Source organism: Bombina bombina, chromosome 7, assembly GCF_027579735.1.
Source record: "Bombina bombina isolate aBomBom1 chromosome 7, aBomBom1.pri, whole genome shotgun sequence".
NCBI classification, from domain to species: Eukaryota; Metazoa; Chordata; class Amphibia; order Anura; family Bombinatoridae; genus Bombina; species Bombina bombina.
Window position 1 is genome coordinate 445,643,989 of NC_069505.1, and position 15,747 is coordinate 445,659,735.

Here is a 15,747-nt window from a genome sequence, read left to right on the forward strand (position 1 = left end):
AATCTTGAAAGGTGAAATCTCCCTTGTGGAGGAGAAGCTTTGAAGTCCAGAAGATATCCCTGAGATATGATCTCCAACGCCCAGGGATCCTGAACATCTCTTGCTCACGCCTGGGCGAAGAGAGAGTCTGCCCCCTACTAGATCCGTTGTCGGATAGGGGGCCGCTCCTTCATGCTGTCTTAGAGGCAGCAGCAGGCTTTCTGGCCTGCTTGCCCTTGTTCCATGACTGGTTAGGTTTCCAGGCCTGCTTGGATTGAGCAAAAGTTCCCTCTTGTTTTGAAGCAGAGGAAGTTGATGCTGCACCTGCCTTGAAATTTCGAAAGGCACGAAAATTAGACTGTTAGGCCTTTGATTTGGCCCTGTCCTTAGGAAGGGTATGACCCTTACCCTCCAGTAATGTCAGCAATAATTTCTTTCAAACCAGGCCCGAATAAGGTCTGCCCCTTGAAAGGAATGTTGAGTAATTTAGACTTTTAAGTCACATCAGCTGACCAGGATTTGAGCCATAGCGCCCTACGCGCCTGGATGGCGAATCCGGAATTCTTAGCCGTTAGTTTAGTCAAATGAACAATGGCATCAGAAACAAATGAGTTAGCTAGCTTAAGAGTTCTAAGCTTGTCAACAATTTCAGTCAACGGAGCTGTATGGATGGCCTCTTCCAGGGCCTCAAACCAGAATGCCGCCGCAGCAGTGACAGGCGCAATGCATGCAAGGGGCTGTAAAATAAAACCTTGTTGAATAAACATTTTCTTAAGGTAACCCTCTAATTTTTTATCCATTGGATCTGAAAAAGCACAACTGTCCTCAACCGGGATAGTGGTACGCTTTGCTAAAGTAGAAACTGCTCCCTCCACCATAGGGACAGTCTGCCATAAGTCCCGTGTAGTGGCATCTATTGGAAACATTTTTCTAAATATAGGTGGTGGGGAAAAGGGCACACCGGGCCTATCCCACTCCTTACTAATAATTTCTGTAAGCCTTTTAGGTATTGGAAAAACATCAGTACTCACCGGCACTGCATAGTATTTATCCAGCCTACACAATTTCTCTGGCACTGCAATTGTGTCACAGTCATTCAGAGCAGCTAATACCTCCCCAAGCAATACACGGAGGTTCTCAAGCTTAAATTTAAAATTAGAAATCTCTGAATCAGGTCTCCCCGATTAAGAGACGTCACCCACAGACTGAAGCTCTCCGTCCTCAGGTTCTGCATATTGTAACGCAGTATCAGACATGGCTCTTACAGCATCTACACGCTCTGTATCTCGTCTAACCCCAGAGCTATCGCGCTTGCCTCTCAATTCAGGCAATCTGGATAATACCTCTGACAGGGTATTATTCATGATTGCAGCCATGTCCTGCAAAGTAATCGCTATGGGCGTCCCTGATGTACTTGGCGCCATATTAGCGTGCGTCCCTTGAGCGGAAGGCGAAGGGTCCGACACGTGGGGAGAGTTAGTTGGCATAACTTCGCCCTCGACAGACCCCTCTGGTGACAATTCTTTTATAGATAAAGACTGATCTTTACTGTTTAAGGTGAAATCAATACATTTAGTACACATTCTCCTATGGGGCTCCACCATGGCTTTTAAACATAATGAACAAGTATCCTCTGTTTCAGACATGTTTGTACAGACTAGCAATGAGACTAGCAAGCTTGGAAAACACTTTAAAGCAAGTTAACAAGCAATATAAAAAACGTTACTGTGCCTTTAAGAGAAACAAATTTTGACAAAATTTGAAATAAAAGTGAAAAAAGGCAGTTACACTAACAAAAATTTTACAGTGTATGTAACAAGTCAGCAGAGCATTGCACCCACTTGCAAATGGATGATTAACCCCTTAATAACAAAAACAGAATAATAAATGACAAAAACGTTTTTTAAACAGTAACAACAACTGCCACAGTCTACTGTGATTGTTACCCTCCTCAAACACGACTTTGAAGCCTTTTGAGCCCTTCAGAGATGTCCTGTATCATGCAGAGGGAAGCTGAATGTCTCAGTATTTTTAGCTGCACAGAAAAACACTAAAATAGGCCCTTCCCACTCATATTGCAACAGTGGAAAGCTTCAGGAAACTGTTTCTAGGCAAAAATCAAGCCAGCCATGTGGAAAAAAACTAGGCCCCAATAAGTTTTGTCACCAAACATATATAAAAACGATTAACATGCCAGCAAACGTTTTATATTACACTTTTATAAGAGTATGTATCTCTGTTAATAAGCCTGATACCAGTTGCTATCACTGCATTTAAGGCTTAACTTACATTAATCCGGTATCAGCAGCATTTTTCTAGCAAATTCCATCCCTAGAAATATATTAACTGCACATACCTTATTGCAAGAAAACCTGCACGCCATTCCCCCTCTGAAGTTACCTCACTCCTCAGAATATGTGAGAACGGCAGTGGATCTTAGTTACTTCTGCTAAGATCATAGAAATCACAGGCAGATTCTTCTTCTAATGCTGCCTGAGATTAAACAGTACACTCCGGTACCATTTAAAAATAAACTTTTGATTGAAGTTAAAAAACTAACTATAATACACCACTCTCCTCTTACTACGTCCATCTTTGTTGAGATTTGCAAGAGAATGACTGGATATGGCAGTGAGGGGAGGAGCTATATAGCAGCTCTGCTGTGGGTGATCCTCTTGCAACTTCCTGTTGGGAAGGAGAATATCCCACAAGTAATGGATGATCCGTGGACTGGATACACCTTACAAGAGAAATCCTTGCCTGCAGGGAAAAGTACTCAAAAAAGGAATTCATTTCTTCAGAAAGCAAGTTTCACCTCCTCCATTGACAGAGGCAAAGAGAATTACTGGGGATTATGGGTAGGGGAGTGACACTTAAAGGGACATTATACACTCATTTTTTCTTTGCATAAATGTTTTGTAGATAATCTATTTATATAGCCCATAAAGTTTTTTTTTTAAATTAATGTATAGTTTTGCTTATTTTTAAATAACATTGTTCTGATTTTCAGACTCCTAACCAAGCCCCAAAGTTTTATGTGAATACGCTCGACTACCTACTCCAGCTTGCTCCTGTTTGTGTAAAGGGTCTTTTCATATGCAAAAGAAGGGGGAGGGGGGGGTGTCTTTTTTGCCACTTGCAGTGGGCTTTCCAGCTACCTTTTCAACAGAGCCAAACTGACAGCTTCTAAGTAAGTTTTTAAACAGTTTTATACTGGATTTTTATATCAGTATCTGTGCATATTATTCTTTATAGTAGTGTCTATTACATGCAGTTATATGAAAATGAGTGTATACTGTCCCTTTAACAGCTTTGCTGTGGTGCTCTTTGCCTCCTCCTGCTGGCCAGGAGTGATATTCCCACTAGAAATTGAATGACGTTGTGGACTCTCCATATCTTAGTAAAGAAAAGGCTTTATTTCTGTTTAAATGGAGCGATAGCAAAAATGCAAAAAATTATCTGGTATTTTGGGCAAGTTCTAAAGGGACATAACACAATTTTTTTCTTTCATGATTCAGAAAGAACAACATTTTAAACAACTTTCCCATGTACTTCACATTATTTGGTTTCCTTGTAATCATTTGTTGAAAAGCAGGAGAGAAAGCTCAGGAGTGTGCACGTCTGCAGCACAATATGGCTAGATTTGAAATTGTTATACATTAGCAGTAGCACTAGATGGCAGCACCATTTCCTGTCATTTAATGCTTCAGGCACGTGCACGCTACCTATCTAGATATCTCTCCATCAAAGAGCAGGAGAACGAAGCAAACTTAAAGGGACACTGTACCCAAATTTTTTCTTTCGTAATTCAGAAAGAGCATGCAATTTTAAGCAACTTTCTAATTTACTACTATTATCAATTTTTCTTTGTTCTCTTGCTATCATTATTTAAAAAAGAAGGCATCTAAGCTTTTTTTTGGTTTCAGTACTCTGGACAGCACTTTTTTATTGGTGGATGAATTTATCCACCAATCAGCAAGGACAACCCAGGTTGTTCACCAAAAATGGGCCGGCATCTAAACTTACATTCTTGCATTTCAAATAAAGATACCAAGAGAATGAAGAAAATTTGATAAGAATAAATTAGAAAGTTGCTTAAAATTTCATGCTCAATCTGAATCACGAAAGAAAAAATTTGGGTACAGTGTCCCTTTAATAGAAGACACTGGGCACTTTATAAAAGGAAATTTATGCCTACCTGATAAATTTGTTTTTTTTTATGATACGATGAGTCCACAGATTTCATCCTTATTTATGGGATATCGCCTCCTGGTCAGCAGGAGGAGGCAAAGAGCACCACAGCAGAGCTGTATAAATAGCTCCTCCCTTCCCTCCCACTCCAGTTATTCAACCAAAGTTAGGAAGAGAAAGGAAAAGCCAAGGAGCAGAGGTTCTGTCACATAGAACAGGGCGGGCCGTGGACTCATCGTATCGTAAACAAATTTATCAGGTAAGCATCAATTTCCTTTTCTTTTACAAGATACGAGTCCACGGATTTCATCCTTACTTGTGGGATACAATACCAAAGCTAGAGTACACGGATGAAAGGGTAGGGACAAGACAGGGAACCTAAACGGAAGACACCACTGCTTGAAAAAACTTCCCCAAAAGCCGCCTCATCAGAGGCAAAAGTATAAAAATTGTAAAACTCTAACAAAAGTGGGAACAGAGGACCAAGTTGCAGCCTTGCAAATCTGTTCAACAGAAGCATCATTCATTTAGAAGCCACAGCCCTAATGGAATGAGTCGAAACCCTCTCAGGAGGGGGCTGCCCAGCAGTCTCATATGCAAAACGTATGAAACTCTTCCTCCACAAAGAAAGAGAAGAAGCCGTAGCTTTCTGACCCTTACGACTGCCAGAAAAAAGCTACAAAAAAGCTACAAAATAAGGAAGAGGACCGACAAAAGCCCTTAGCCGCCTGAAGAGAAACTTCAGGGCCCGAACCACATCTAAATTGTGAAGAAGTCTCTCCTTCCCGAAAGGAGGATCAGAACACAAGGAAGGAACAACAACTTCTTGGTTAATGTTCCTATCCGAAACGACTATAGGAAGAAAACCTAAGTTTGTTTTAAGCACTACCTAATCTGAGTGGAAAATAAAGTACGGAGATTCGCACTGTAGCGCCAAGAGCTCTGAGACTCCTCGCGCAGAAGAAACAGCACCCAGAAAAAGAACGTTCTAAGATCGCAACCTGATAACCAAGGAATGCATAGGCTTAAACGAAGCCCCTAGAAGAACTCTGAAAACTAGAATAAGACTCCATGGAGGAGTAACTGGATTGAACACAAGCCTGATTCTTACCAAGGCCTGACAAAAGATTGTACATCTGGAACACCTGCTAGACACTTGTAAAACAAAAATGGATAGAGCCGAAATTTGACCCTTTAGGGAACTAGCAGATAAAAACCCCTCTCCAGAGCTTCCTGGAGAAAAGACAAAACTCTAGGAATTAGTGATGCACCGAAATGAAAATTCTGGACCGAAACCGAATCCGAATATCCGGGATGCACTCGGCCGAAAACCGAAACTGATACCGAAAATGTATTTTTTCAAATTATTTTTTTTTTTAGTTTTTTTTTTTTTGCATAATTAGAGCCAATAAAAAAGCCAAAGAGAAAGAGAGAGGCGCCTCATGGGACAGTATCGAAACAACCAAATCAGGTATACAAAGGGACAGCCCGTAATGGGGTATACTCACAAGGAGAGCGGCATATAAGGATGCCTAGTAGAGCGGGACGGGACTACAAGTCGCCCGACAGACGTGCACAGCAGTGCGTGGAGACGTCGGGTCACGGGGTCGGTTCAGCCAATCAGCGGCCAAGGAGAACCAGCATCGAACGTCACAGCTGTTCAAGGAGTAACCTAAACAAATTAATACGTGTTTTATATTTATTTACAGACATTCGATGAAATAGCTAAGCTCAAAAACTCATCTAGTTCAATATATATTGGTGAATCTGATCCCCGAGTCCGAAGTTACGAACAGAACGGTTCTGTTCGTAACTTCGGACTCGGGGATCAGATTCACCAATATATATTGAACTAGATGAGTTTTTGAGCTTAGCTATTTCATCGAATGTCTGTAAATAAATATAAAACACGTATTAATTTGTTTAGGTTACTCCTTGAACAGCTGTGACGTTCGATGCTGGTTCTCCTTGGCCGCTGATTGGCTGAACCGACCCCGTGACCCGACGTCTCCACGCACTGCTGTGCACGTCTGTCGGGCGACTTGTAGTCCCGTCCCGCTCTACTAGGCATCCTTATATGCCGCTCTCCTTGTGAGTATACCCCATTACGGGCTGTCCCTTTGTATACCTGATTTGGTTGTTTCGATACTGTCCCATGAGGCGCCTCTCTCTTTCTCTTTGATTTACAGGTACCCACCCTCACTTTACAAGAGTGCTGCCCGCTTCTTCGGAATACCCTGGGAACATCCTCATACTGAACATCCTTTTGAACTTTGCGCACCTCCCATAGAGACTTGGTTTACTCTATTTCTCACAATAAAAAAGCCCACACTTTTATTGAAAGTAACACACTAAAATTGGACAAAAATATCTTAAAACAATAATATGCTACACAATTTTACCAAGGGAAAAAAAAAACAGGCAAAAAATGCCATTTTCGACCAAAATGACCAAAATTTTGGTGCATCCCTACTAAAAACAATTAGAATTATCAATATACTGTTTTATTCTTCATTTAGTACTATGTAACAATCATATTTAACATCTTTTTTTTACCAATTATCCAAATAAAGTATAATCCTCAATGTATGCAGAACAGTAAGTGAAGTAATAAACTTAAACAGCAGCTCTAGGCTAGCATCAAATTTGAAATATGCTACACAATAATTTTACCGAACCTAACAGGCAAAAAAAACGAAAACCGAAATAGCCAAAAATGCAATTTTCGGCAGAAACTTTCTGCGGCCGAAATTTCGGTGCATCCCTACTAGGAATCCTAACTCTAATTCAAGAGTAGCCCTTGGATTCACACCAATAAAAGTATCTACGCCAAACCTTATGGTAGATTTTTCTAGGTACAGGCTTACGAGCCTGCATCAAGGTCTTCATGACCGGATCAGAGAACCCACGCTTGGATACAATGAAGCGTGCAAGCTCCATGCAGACAGCTTCAGAAAGCTAGATTTTGGAAGAAGGAAGAGACCCTGAATGAGAATGTCCATCCTCAACGGCAGTCTCCAAGGTGGTAGAGATGCCATCTCTAACAGGCCGGCATACCAAACTCTTTGAGGCCATGCCGGTGCTATGAGTAACACCCAAGGCCTCTCCTGTTTGAGTCAGGCAATAACCCGAGGAAGAAATGCAAACAGAGGAAAACATGGGGGGGTCCCTAGATCTCGACCCGTATCTCAGAAGGTTGGCATTCCTTCGAAATGACCACAGATCCAAATCCGGCTATCTCCACTTGATCAGGCTGGAAAACAACTCCGTATGGAGTTTCCACTCCCCCGGATGGAACGTCTGTCTGCTCAAGAATTCCGCCTCCCAATTGTCTACTCCCGGGATGTGGATCGCTAACAGGCAACAATAACGGGTCTCCGCCCATTTAATCATTTTGGATACTTCTGTCATCACATTGTCCGACTGGAACTCGACAAGATTGGCTGCGGCTAACCGAAGCAGGCCAGAAGTGCAATGAGTCGCTCTCAGTTCTAGAATGTTTATAGGGAGAACCGACTGACTGAGACCAAAGTCCCTGAACCCTCAAGGAGTTCCAGACAGCTCCCCACCCCAGAAGGCTGGCGTCTGGCGTCCCAATTTCCCAAGCCGGCCTGCGAAAGCAGGTTCCCTGGGATAGATGATTCAGAGATAACCACTGAAGAGAATCCCTTGTCTCCTAATCTAGAGTTATCAGAGGAGACAGGTCTGCATAATCCCTGTTCCATCACCTGAGCATAGTTAGTTGTAAAGGTCTGAGATGGAACCGAGCAAAAGGGGATATCCATTGTCGCCACCATCAGCCCAATTACCTTCATACATTGATCCGAAAGTCGGAGAGCAGACTGAAGGGCACGACAGGCATGTAACAACTTAGTTTGACCTCTGTCAGAAAAAATTTGTATCGACAGGGAATCTATTATGGTCCCCAGAAAGGTCACCCTTGTACTTGGAAACAAGGTCTTTTTTTTTCCTTCAGATTAATCGACCACCCATGAGTACACAGGAAGGATAATACAAGGGTAGAATGGGATCTGGCTTGTTGAAATGATGGCGCTCGAATTAGAATGTCATCCAGAGACGGCGCCACTCCAATGCCCTGCGGTGTAAGAACCGCCCAAAGAGATCCCAGCACCTTTGTAAATATTCTCGGAGCAGTGGCCAGACCTAAAGGTAAGGCCATGAACTGAAGTGTTTGCTAAAATGCAAACCTTAGAAACTTGGAATGGTCCCAGTCAATGGGAAAATGTAGGAATGCATCCTTTAGATCCACTGTGGTCATGAACTGACCTTCTTAAATCAGTGGTAGAATGGAACGTGTAGTTTCCATCTTGAGCACGGAACTCTAGAAATTTGTGTAGACTCTTGAGGTCCAAGATTGGTCTGAAGGTTCCCTCTTTTTCGGGAACCACAAACAGATATGAGTAAAAAAAAAAAACCTGACTCTGTTCCTGTGCTGGAACAGGAACGATCACTCTACGCAACGTAGAACGCCTCTCCTTGCATCTGATCTGCAGATAATCTAGAAGGAAGGAACCTGCCGATAGGGGGAAAATCTTTGAATTCAAATTTATACCACTGGAACAATCTCAGGCTTCTTGGTTTGCTTGGGTGTCCAAGAAAGGTTGAGCCTCCATGCAAACTTAGGTTATTCCTGCTTAGCGGAGAAAGGAAACAATTCCTGAGGAATTCCGAAGGTCCCTCAAGTTTAATCCTCTTATTGCGGGAGAAGATGGCCCTTACCTCACAGGATATCAAATAATCCCCTGCAGAGCAAGTCCGAACAAGGTCTTACCCTTGTAAGAAATAAGAAGAAGAGTAGTCTAGAAGACACATCCACAGACCCAGGCCATAGCCATAAGGCCCTGCGGGCTAGAACCCGAACTCATATTTGCCAGTTGAAGACCTGCAAATAAGCGTCTGTAATAAAGGCAGTAGCAAGCTTCAAAATGTTTTTCATGCCCCTTTATAAGTAATGGGTACTTTGAAGACCCAACTAATCACCCGTAAGGGTCTCAAGACGCTGCTCATTTTATCAACCTCGGAAGGCTGAGTGTACCCTGCCGGGGATCGAAACTGCAACCCTTGGGATGCCCCAGAGCTGAGCCACAGTGCCTTAGCATGCTGAGCTATATGTCCCCAAGTTACATAGGAACGATACTGTTTCTGTAGAAAAACAACCCCACTCCTGTGTGCGTTTGATCCATCCTTAGTCACAAAAGATGAACTAACACGCAACCAGCCAAAATACATGTATTCATAACGTATCCAGCACAAAACGTTACCGTCTCTTTAAATCTAAAAGTAACTTATTTCTGTGTTATAGTGTACCATCCTACTTCACAAAGTATGAAGTAACCATAAACGGCCGTAAACCTATAAAGAAAGCTAACACAGAAAGCTGTTACAATCACTTTAAGGTCTCATATAATCTATTAGAACCTTCTAAATGTAGAGCACTCAGCCTTTGACACATGGGGCAACAGAGCAGCCCATGAGGATACACCGGCTGGCTTTGATTGAAATAGCAATTGCGATGTACATAAATCAACCATGTCCTGCGCTCACAACTCCATATGCAAGGAACCGCAGAGTACCGCATGGGAATCAGAAACATACTTTGTGTGTGCACATATTTAACTCTTAAACAGCAAATACATTAAACAGCTGAAAGGCATCAAATAAAAACGTTACTGTCTCTTAACCACAGAAAAAGAACGTTATTTTATATGTGCTACTGTCTCTTTAAAAATAAAAATGAAATGCTTTATTTTCTTGTTTTTTAAAAAGGAAAAACTGCAGCACTCAAGCAACAGATCAACCACTGACATTCTAAATAATAAAATGTGCACGTAGAGCGTCATGTTTATATCAACATGACTTTAGTTACAAACAAAACCAGGAGAGTTTATATACAATGTGCGATACTGACTCTTGTTAAACCATATGTCGCACAGTATATCTAGAGCGTGATATAGACTCATCCTTAGCCACTGCAACGCTCTACCCTCCGGTATCTAATGGAGGAAAGTATCGCAACTATGCACAGATAACTCCGCCCCTCTTGGGCGTTACATCTTTAGTCAAATTCCCCTCCCGGTCGCCATTGTTACTAAACGACCGGGAGTAAAAGAACAAGCTGCTGGCTCATGCCTATGCCTAGAGCCCAACTCATAGCACACAGTGTCCCCTATGTTTATACTGACAATAGCCGCAGAGAACAAAGTGCGCACCATAATAGAAAATGACCACAAGGCTCCGCCCATCGCGGGCGTATTAACCTGCAGTTCCCGGTCTTTCTATAAGTATCATTGATTTAACAACTACGTCACCGGGAACCGACAGCTGTAAACGAAACTCAGGTACTGCTTCAGTATCGATCCCCACTGAAAATAAAGTACCCACAGCTCGAGTGATCCCCCAAGTAAAAAGCGAGCTTCTTAGCCCATCAAGTGCACATCAAACCAACACTCCCTGATGCTAATAAAAACTGATTAATAGCCAGCGACAACCACCACAGAAGAGAGTCCCTTGTCTCCTGGTCCAAATTTATTGGAGGAGACAAATTTGTGTAATCTCCATTCCACTGTCTGAGCATGCTCAGTTGCAGAGGTCTGAGATGAAAACGAGCAAATGGAACAATGTCCATTGCCGCTACCATCAATCCAATTGCCTTCATGCACTGAGCCACTGATGGCCGAGCATTGGACTGAAGGGATCTGCATGTATTCAGAAACTTCAACTTTCTGACCTCCGTCAGAAAGATCTTTATGGACAGAGAGTCGATTAGAGTTCCCAAGAAAGGAACCCTTGTCTGTGGAACTAGCGAACTCCTATCCATATTCACTTTCCACCCGTGAGTCCTCATAAGGACAGAGCAATGTCGGTGTGAGACCTTGCTAGCTGGTAAGACGCCTGGATCAGAATATCATCCAGATAAGGCGCCACTGCAATGCCCCGCGGTCCTAGAACCTCCAGCAGAGACCCCAGAACTTTTGTAAAAATTCTGGGTACCATGGCCAGAACGAAAGGAAGAGCCACAAACTGAAAATGTTTGTCCAGAAAGGTAAACCTCAGGAACTTGTGATGATCTCTGTGGATAGGAACATGAAGATATGCATCCTTTAGATCCACGGTACTCATAAATTGACCCTCCTGGATCAATGGAAGAATGGTACGAATTAGTTTCCATCTTGAAGGACGGAACTCAGAGACTTGTTTAAACTCTTGAGGTCTAAAATAGGTCGGAACGTACCCTCTTTTTTTATGAACTTACAAACAGAATTGAGTAAAACCCCTGTCCCTGCTCCTGAATTGGAACGGGACAGATTACTCCCATGAAAGAGAGGTCTTTTACACAGCGTAAGAACACTTTATCTGGTCTACAAACAAGTGAGAAAGAAGAAACCATCCTCTGGGGAAGATTTCTGATTCTCTTATTCAAGCTTGTACGAAGAAAAAACAGACTGCCCCCTACTATATCCGGTCCCGGATCGGGACCAACCCACCCATGCTGACTTGGAAATAGCAGCAAGCTCCAAGACTGGATACCGCAAATTGTGGAAAGACACAAAAACTAGGATGTTCGTGATGTAAAACAGCTTGCTAGCACGCATACAAGTTGCAAGGGCTGCAAACATCTGCTTGCTAGATAGCTAAGCCAACTCTGAGTACTACAGCTGGCTGTCAGAATAATCTCCTTCCAGTCAGGCCCGAACAGGGTCCCCCTTGTAAGGAATAGCCAAAAGCTTAGGTTGAGATGACTCATCCACAGACCCAGATTACGAACAGAAGGCATAGCATGCTAAGACGGAAAATCCCGAACACAGAGCCGCCAATTTGGTAGACTACAAGGAAATAGGAGTAATTTAATAACTTAATTCCCTCTAACATTGTTGTGTGCTTCTGTTCCATGCTAAGTCCCAAAGGATAAATGCCCACCAAGAAAACAGCCATAAAGTCCCAATAAAAATTACCTTTACTGGCGCTTCAAATGATAAAACTGAGACTATTAGCAGTAATGTACAAAAGCAAATGAAAATACTGCAGAAGCAGGCAGAATCAAACTCCCAAGCTCCTGTTTGCAAGCACGTAAGGCTACCCACTAGACCACAGGGGTACACTATTTGCGTGCAATATTGCAGAATGAAATCACCCTGCAGAAATTTACAAGCAAATGTGGGCGTCTGCCAATTAGAGACAAAAACTTAGTTTAATGAAAAGATCATTGCAAGAATAACCATTATTCAGAGAGTACCAAAACTGAAAGCCCTTTTGATCCATGTCGTATTTTAAATAAACATCTTTTCTAAGAAATATAATATATACTAGAGGCAAGCATTGCATGAAATCGTTGCAAAGAATCAGAGTGCTGCTTAAGGCATCTAAATCTTTAAGAATTTCACTTAAAACATGGGCAACAGAGATATAGGTTAGGGGTAACAAAAAGAGTGACCCTTTGCGTCATGTCTAATAGTTGACAAGAATAAGTGTACTGCTTTATGAAACATTTTCAAACAAATCCCCAATAATAAAACTCAAGAAACACCAGTGCATTGTTTCTTTAAGCGTTACGTCTATCCCTGAATGGGACACTGAAAATAGACCAAAGGAAAAATACCTTACAAACTGCAGATTGACAACCCCTCTCTGTCTAACGTGACAGAGAAAGCGTTCCATACACACAAGGATTCCACCATCGGCGTTCACAACCTCTCAGCTGTAAGCACGTAAAGCACAGCCGAGGAGGCATCCAGCCCAAATAGCGTGCACACAACGGCGCGTAGCAAAGCTCCGCCCCTCCGTGGGCGTATCGAGCAAAACAAGGCAAGCCAATATGGAGCCGCCGAACGGTGCGCACACAATGGCACGAAACGAAGCTCCGTCCATCATGGGCGTATCGAGCTCAATCTCCAGGGCGGATAGACATATAGTAAAAAAAATAATAAAATGGAGCCGCCGGGAGAAAGCCCTAAAAACTGACAGGCAGTTAACGCTATCTCAATAGTGCCCCAACATGTCAAACACATGCAGAACGAACATCTCCCTGTTGGATAATAAAGGTTAACCATAAGCCGTAGTGAACAGGGGTATCGATAGAAAAGGGAACATGTAACCATCCTGTATGTTCTAATCACTAAAACAGGATAACTCAGTCTGCAGCCCCAAAACTATGCTATAACATTAAATATGATCACTCTGCCTGTCTGTTTCCTCACAAGCACTGTACACAATATGTAAGTGATCTATAGGAAAACCCTCTCTGCCGGCTGTTAAATAAGGTATAAGCCGCTGGGAGGCATAAACAGACATGCTGTCCCTGATATTCAGGACTGCCTGAAACGTTAACATCTCAATCCTACACACTACTTAAGTGCTCGGTTGGAAAAAACCCTCCCTGTCGGCTGTTAAATAATTTATAAGTCGCTGGGAGTCATACAGCAGACACGTTGCCTCTGATATTCAGGACTGCCTTAAACGTAAATAGCTCGCCAGCATCCTACACACTACTGTGCTGTAGGAAAACCCTCCCTGTCGGCTGATAAATAAGTTAGAAGCCACTGTGAGTCACACATCAGACATGTCGCCATAGAAAAAGACATCCCCATGCCAGAGATTTGTTTTCTGTTTTTCAATTGTTTCTCTTTTTCTCTTACGCTGGGGTTTAATTAACCTTTTTGTAAAACAATAAAGTTTACATTTTTAACTCGCAATTTGGTGCTCCTGATAACCTTTTTGTCTGGATATATGTTGAAATATAAAGTGCCAAAAATCTTCTGTTTAGTATGTATCCAGAAAATAAAGTTTAGCACTTACCTCAGAAGGCTGCCCGGCAGTAAAGCATCTCCCCCGGCTTGGCCTGTGGAAACAAAAAGTACTGAGCATATTCTCCCTCAGACTTTTATCAACAGGGCAGCATAACAGTTATGGGAGGCGCAGTGAGAATTATGTCCCACAAGTTCCCATGGCTTGAAAGCCACCAAATTCTTCTTATTTTATTGAAGAGACTGATTTGGTCTAGGCTACACCCCAGAACAAAATAGCACACTGTGGTACTACTAAAAAATAATAAACACTTGATTGAAGAATCTATAACCAATACCTCACTCTGCCTCTTCCTATCACTAACACAGGCCAAGAGAATGACTGGAGTAGGAGGGAAGGGAGGAGCTATATATACACAGCTCTGCTGTGGTGCTCTTTGCCGCCTCCTGCTGACCAGGAGGCGATATCCCAAAAGGATGAAATCCATGGACTCATCTTATCTTGTAAAAGAAACTGTATTCTCTATCTGAATCATGAAAGAACTTGGACTCACACTTCAAACGATGCAATACACAGTTCTAGCTAAATATACTGCACTGAGCTGTTACCTTATTACAGTTCTAGCTAAATATACTGCATATCACAGTGAACAACTTCACAGAGATTCAATCATAAACGTTGAATGAGTTTGCATCTGCAATATGGGTGATGTAATCTCATAACACAAACTCACCTTGGCAAGACTTGCCCGCTTGGCAGTGAGTCATATGGTTCAGCACATTCTTCATGGTGCGACAATGCGGCAGGTTGCACTGGCGAACCTCTCCGTTAGCCTGTTCCCTCCGCTGACACTTGTGAGCATGCAACAGCAAAACCAGTTGTTGCTGGATAAGCTTGCGTTTCTCAGGATCAGCTGTTGGAGCCCCAGAGCCAATGTTCTGTGGAGTTCCAGGGTTCATGCCCTGTGGCGCGGCTGGAACCATTCCAGATTGCTGCACTTGAGAAGGTTGTTGGACCTAGGGGGTGACAAAATATGATTCTTAAGATACCAAATAACAAAGAATCGCAACTTAAGTGAGAAAGCCAAAGTATGTGCATTCAATATCACTCACCATGTTTGGCATACCAGCTCCAGGGATAGGTTTCTTCTCCATGGAAAACTGAGGCAGACTATTCTGATGAGCTGCCTTGTTCTGCATTTGTGAAGCCAACCCAGCAGCTAGTTGAGGCCCAGTGCTTTGGCCATATGATGCTCCATATGGGTTAGGATTGGTTAATAACCCCATCTAAAGACAAAAAAAACAACAACATTATGGTTTATTTATATAGCACCACAAAATAAGCTAGCACTAATCATAGAAAAAACAAAGAAAGAAACTTATCAGGTAAGCATAAATTTTGACACGGTGAGTTCACGGATCATCTAATTACTATTGGGAATATCACTCCTGCCCAGCAGGAGGCGGCAAAGAGCACCACAGCAAAGCAGTTAAATATCACCTCCCTTCCCTCCAACCTCAGTCATTCGACCGAAGCAAAGGAGAGAAAGGAAGCAACAAGGTGCAGAGGTGTCTGAAGTTTATAACATACCCACAAAACCTGTCTTAAAGGGACAGTCTAGGCCACAATAAACTTTCATGATTCAGATAGAGCATGTAATTTTAAACAATTTTCCAATTTACTTTTATCTCCCATTTTGCTTTGTTCTCTTGGTATTCTTAGTTGAAAGCTTAACCTAGGAGGTTCATATGCTAATTTCTTAGACATTGAAGCCCACCTCTTTCAGATTGCATTTTAACAGTTTTTCCCCACTAG

The 15,747-nt window shown here is 42.5% G+C and overlaps 1 protein-coding gene across 3 annotated transcripts in view; it reads right to left on the reverse strand.

The window, feature by feature from the left end:
- Positions 1–15,747, reverse strand: part of EP300 (E1A binding protein p300) — a 657,355-nt gene that overhangs the window by 536,427 nt on the left and 105,181 nt on the right. For all 3 annotated transcript variants that reach the window (XM_053721396.1, XM_053721397.1, XM_053721395.1), the window contains exons 4-5: positions 15,045–15,218; positions 14,666–14,948 (exon numbers count right to left, since the gene is read on the reverse strand). In XM_053721396.1, the coding sequence (XP_053577371.1) occupies positions 14,666–14,948; positions 15,045–15,218 (457 nt within the window). The remainder of the gene's footprint in view (positions 1–14,665; positions 14,949–15,044; positions 15,219–15,747) is intronic.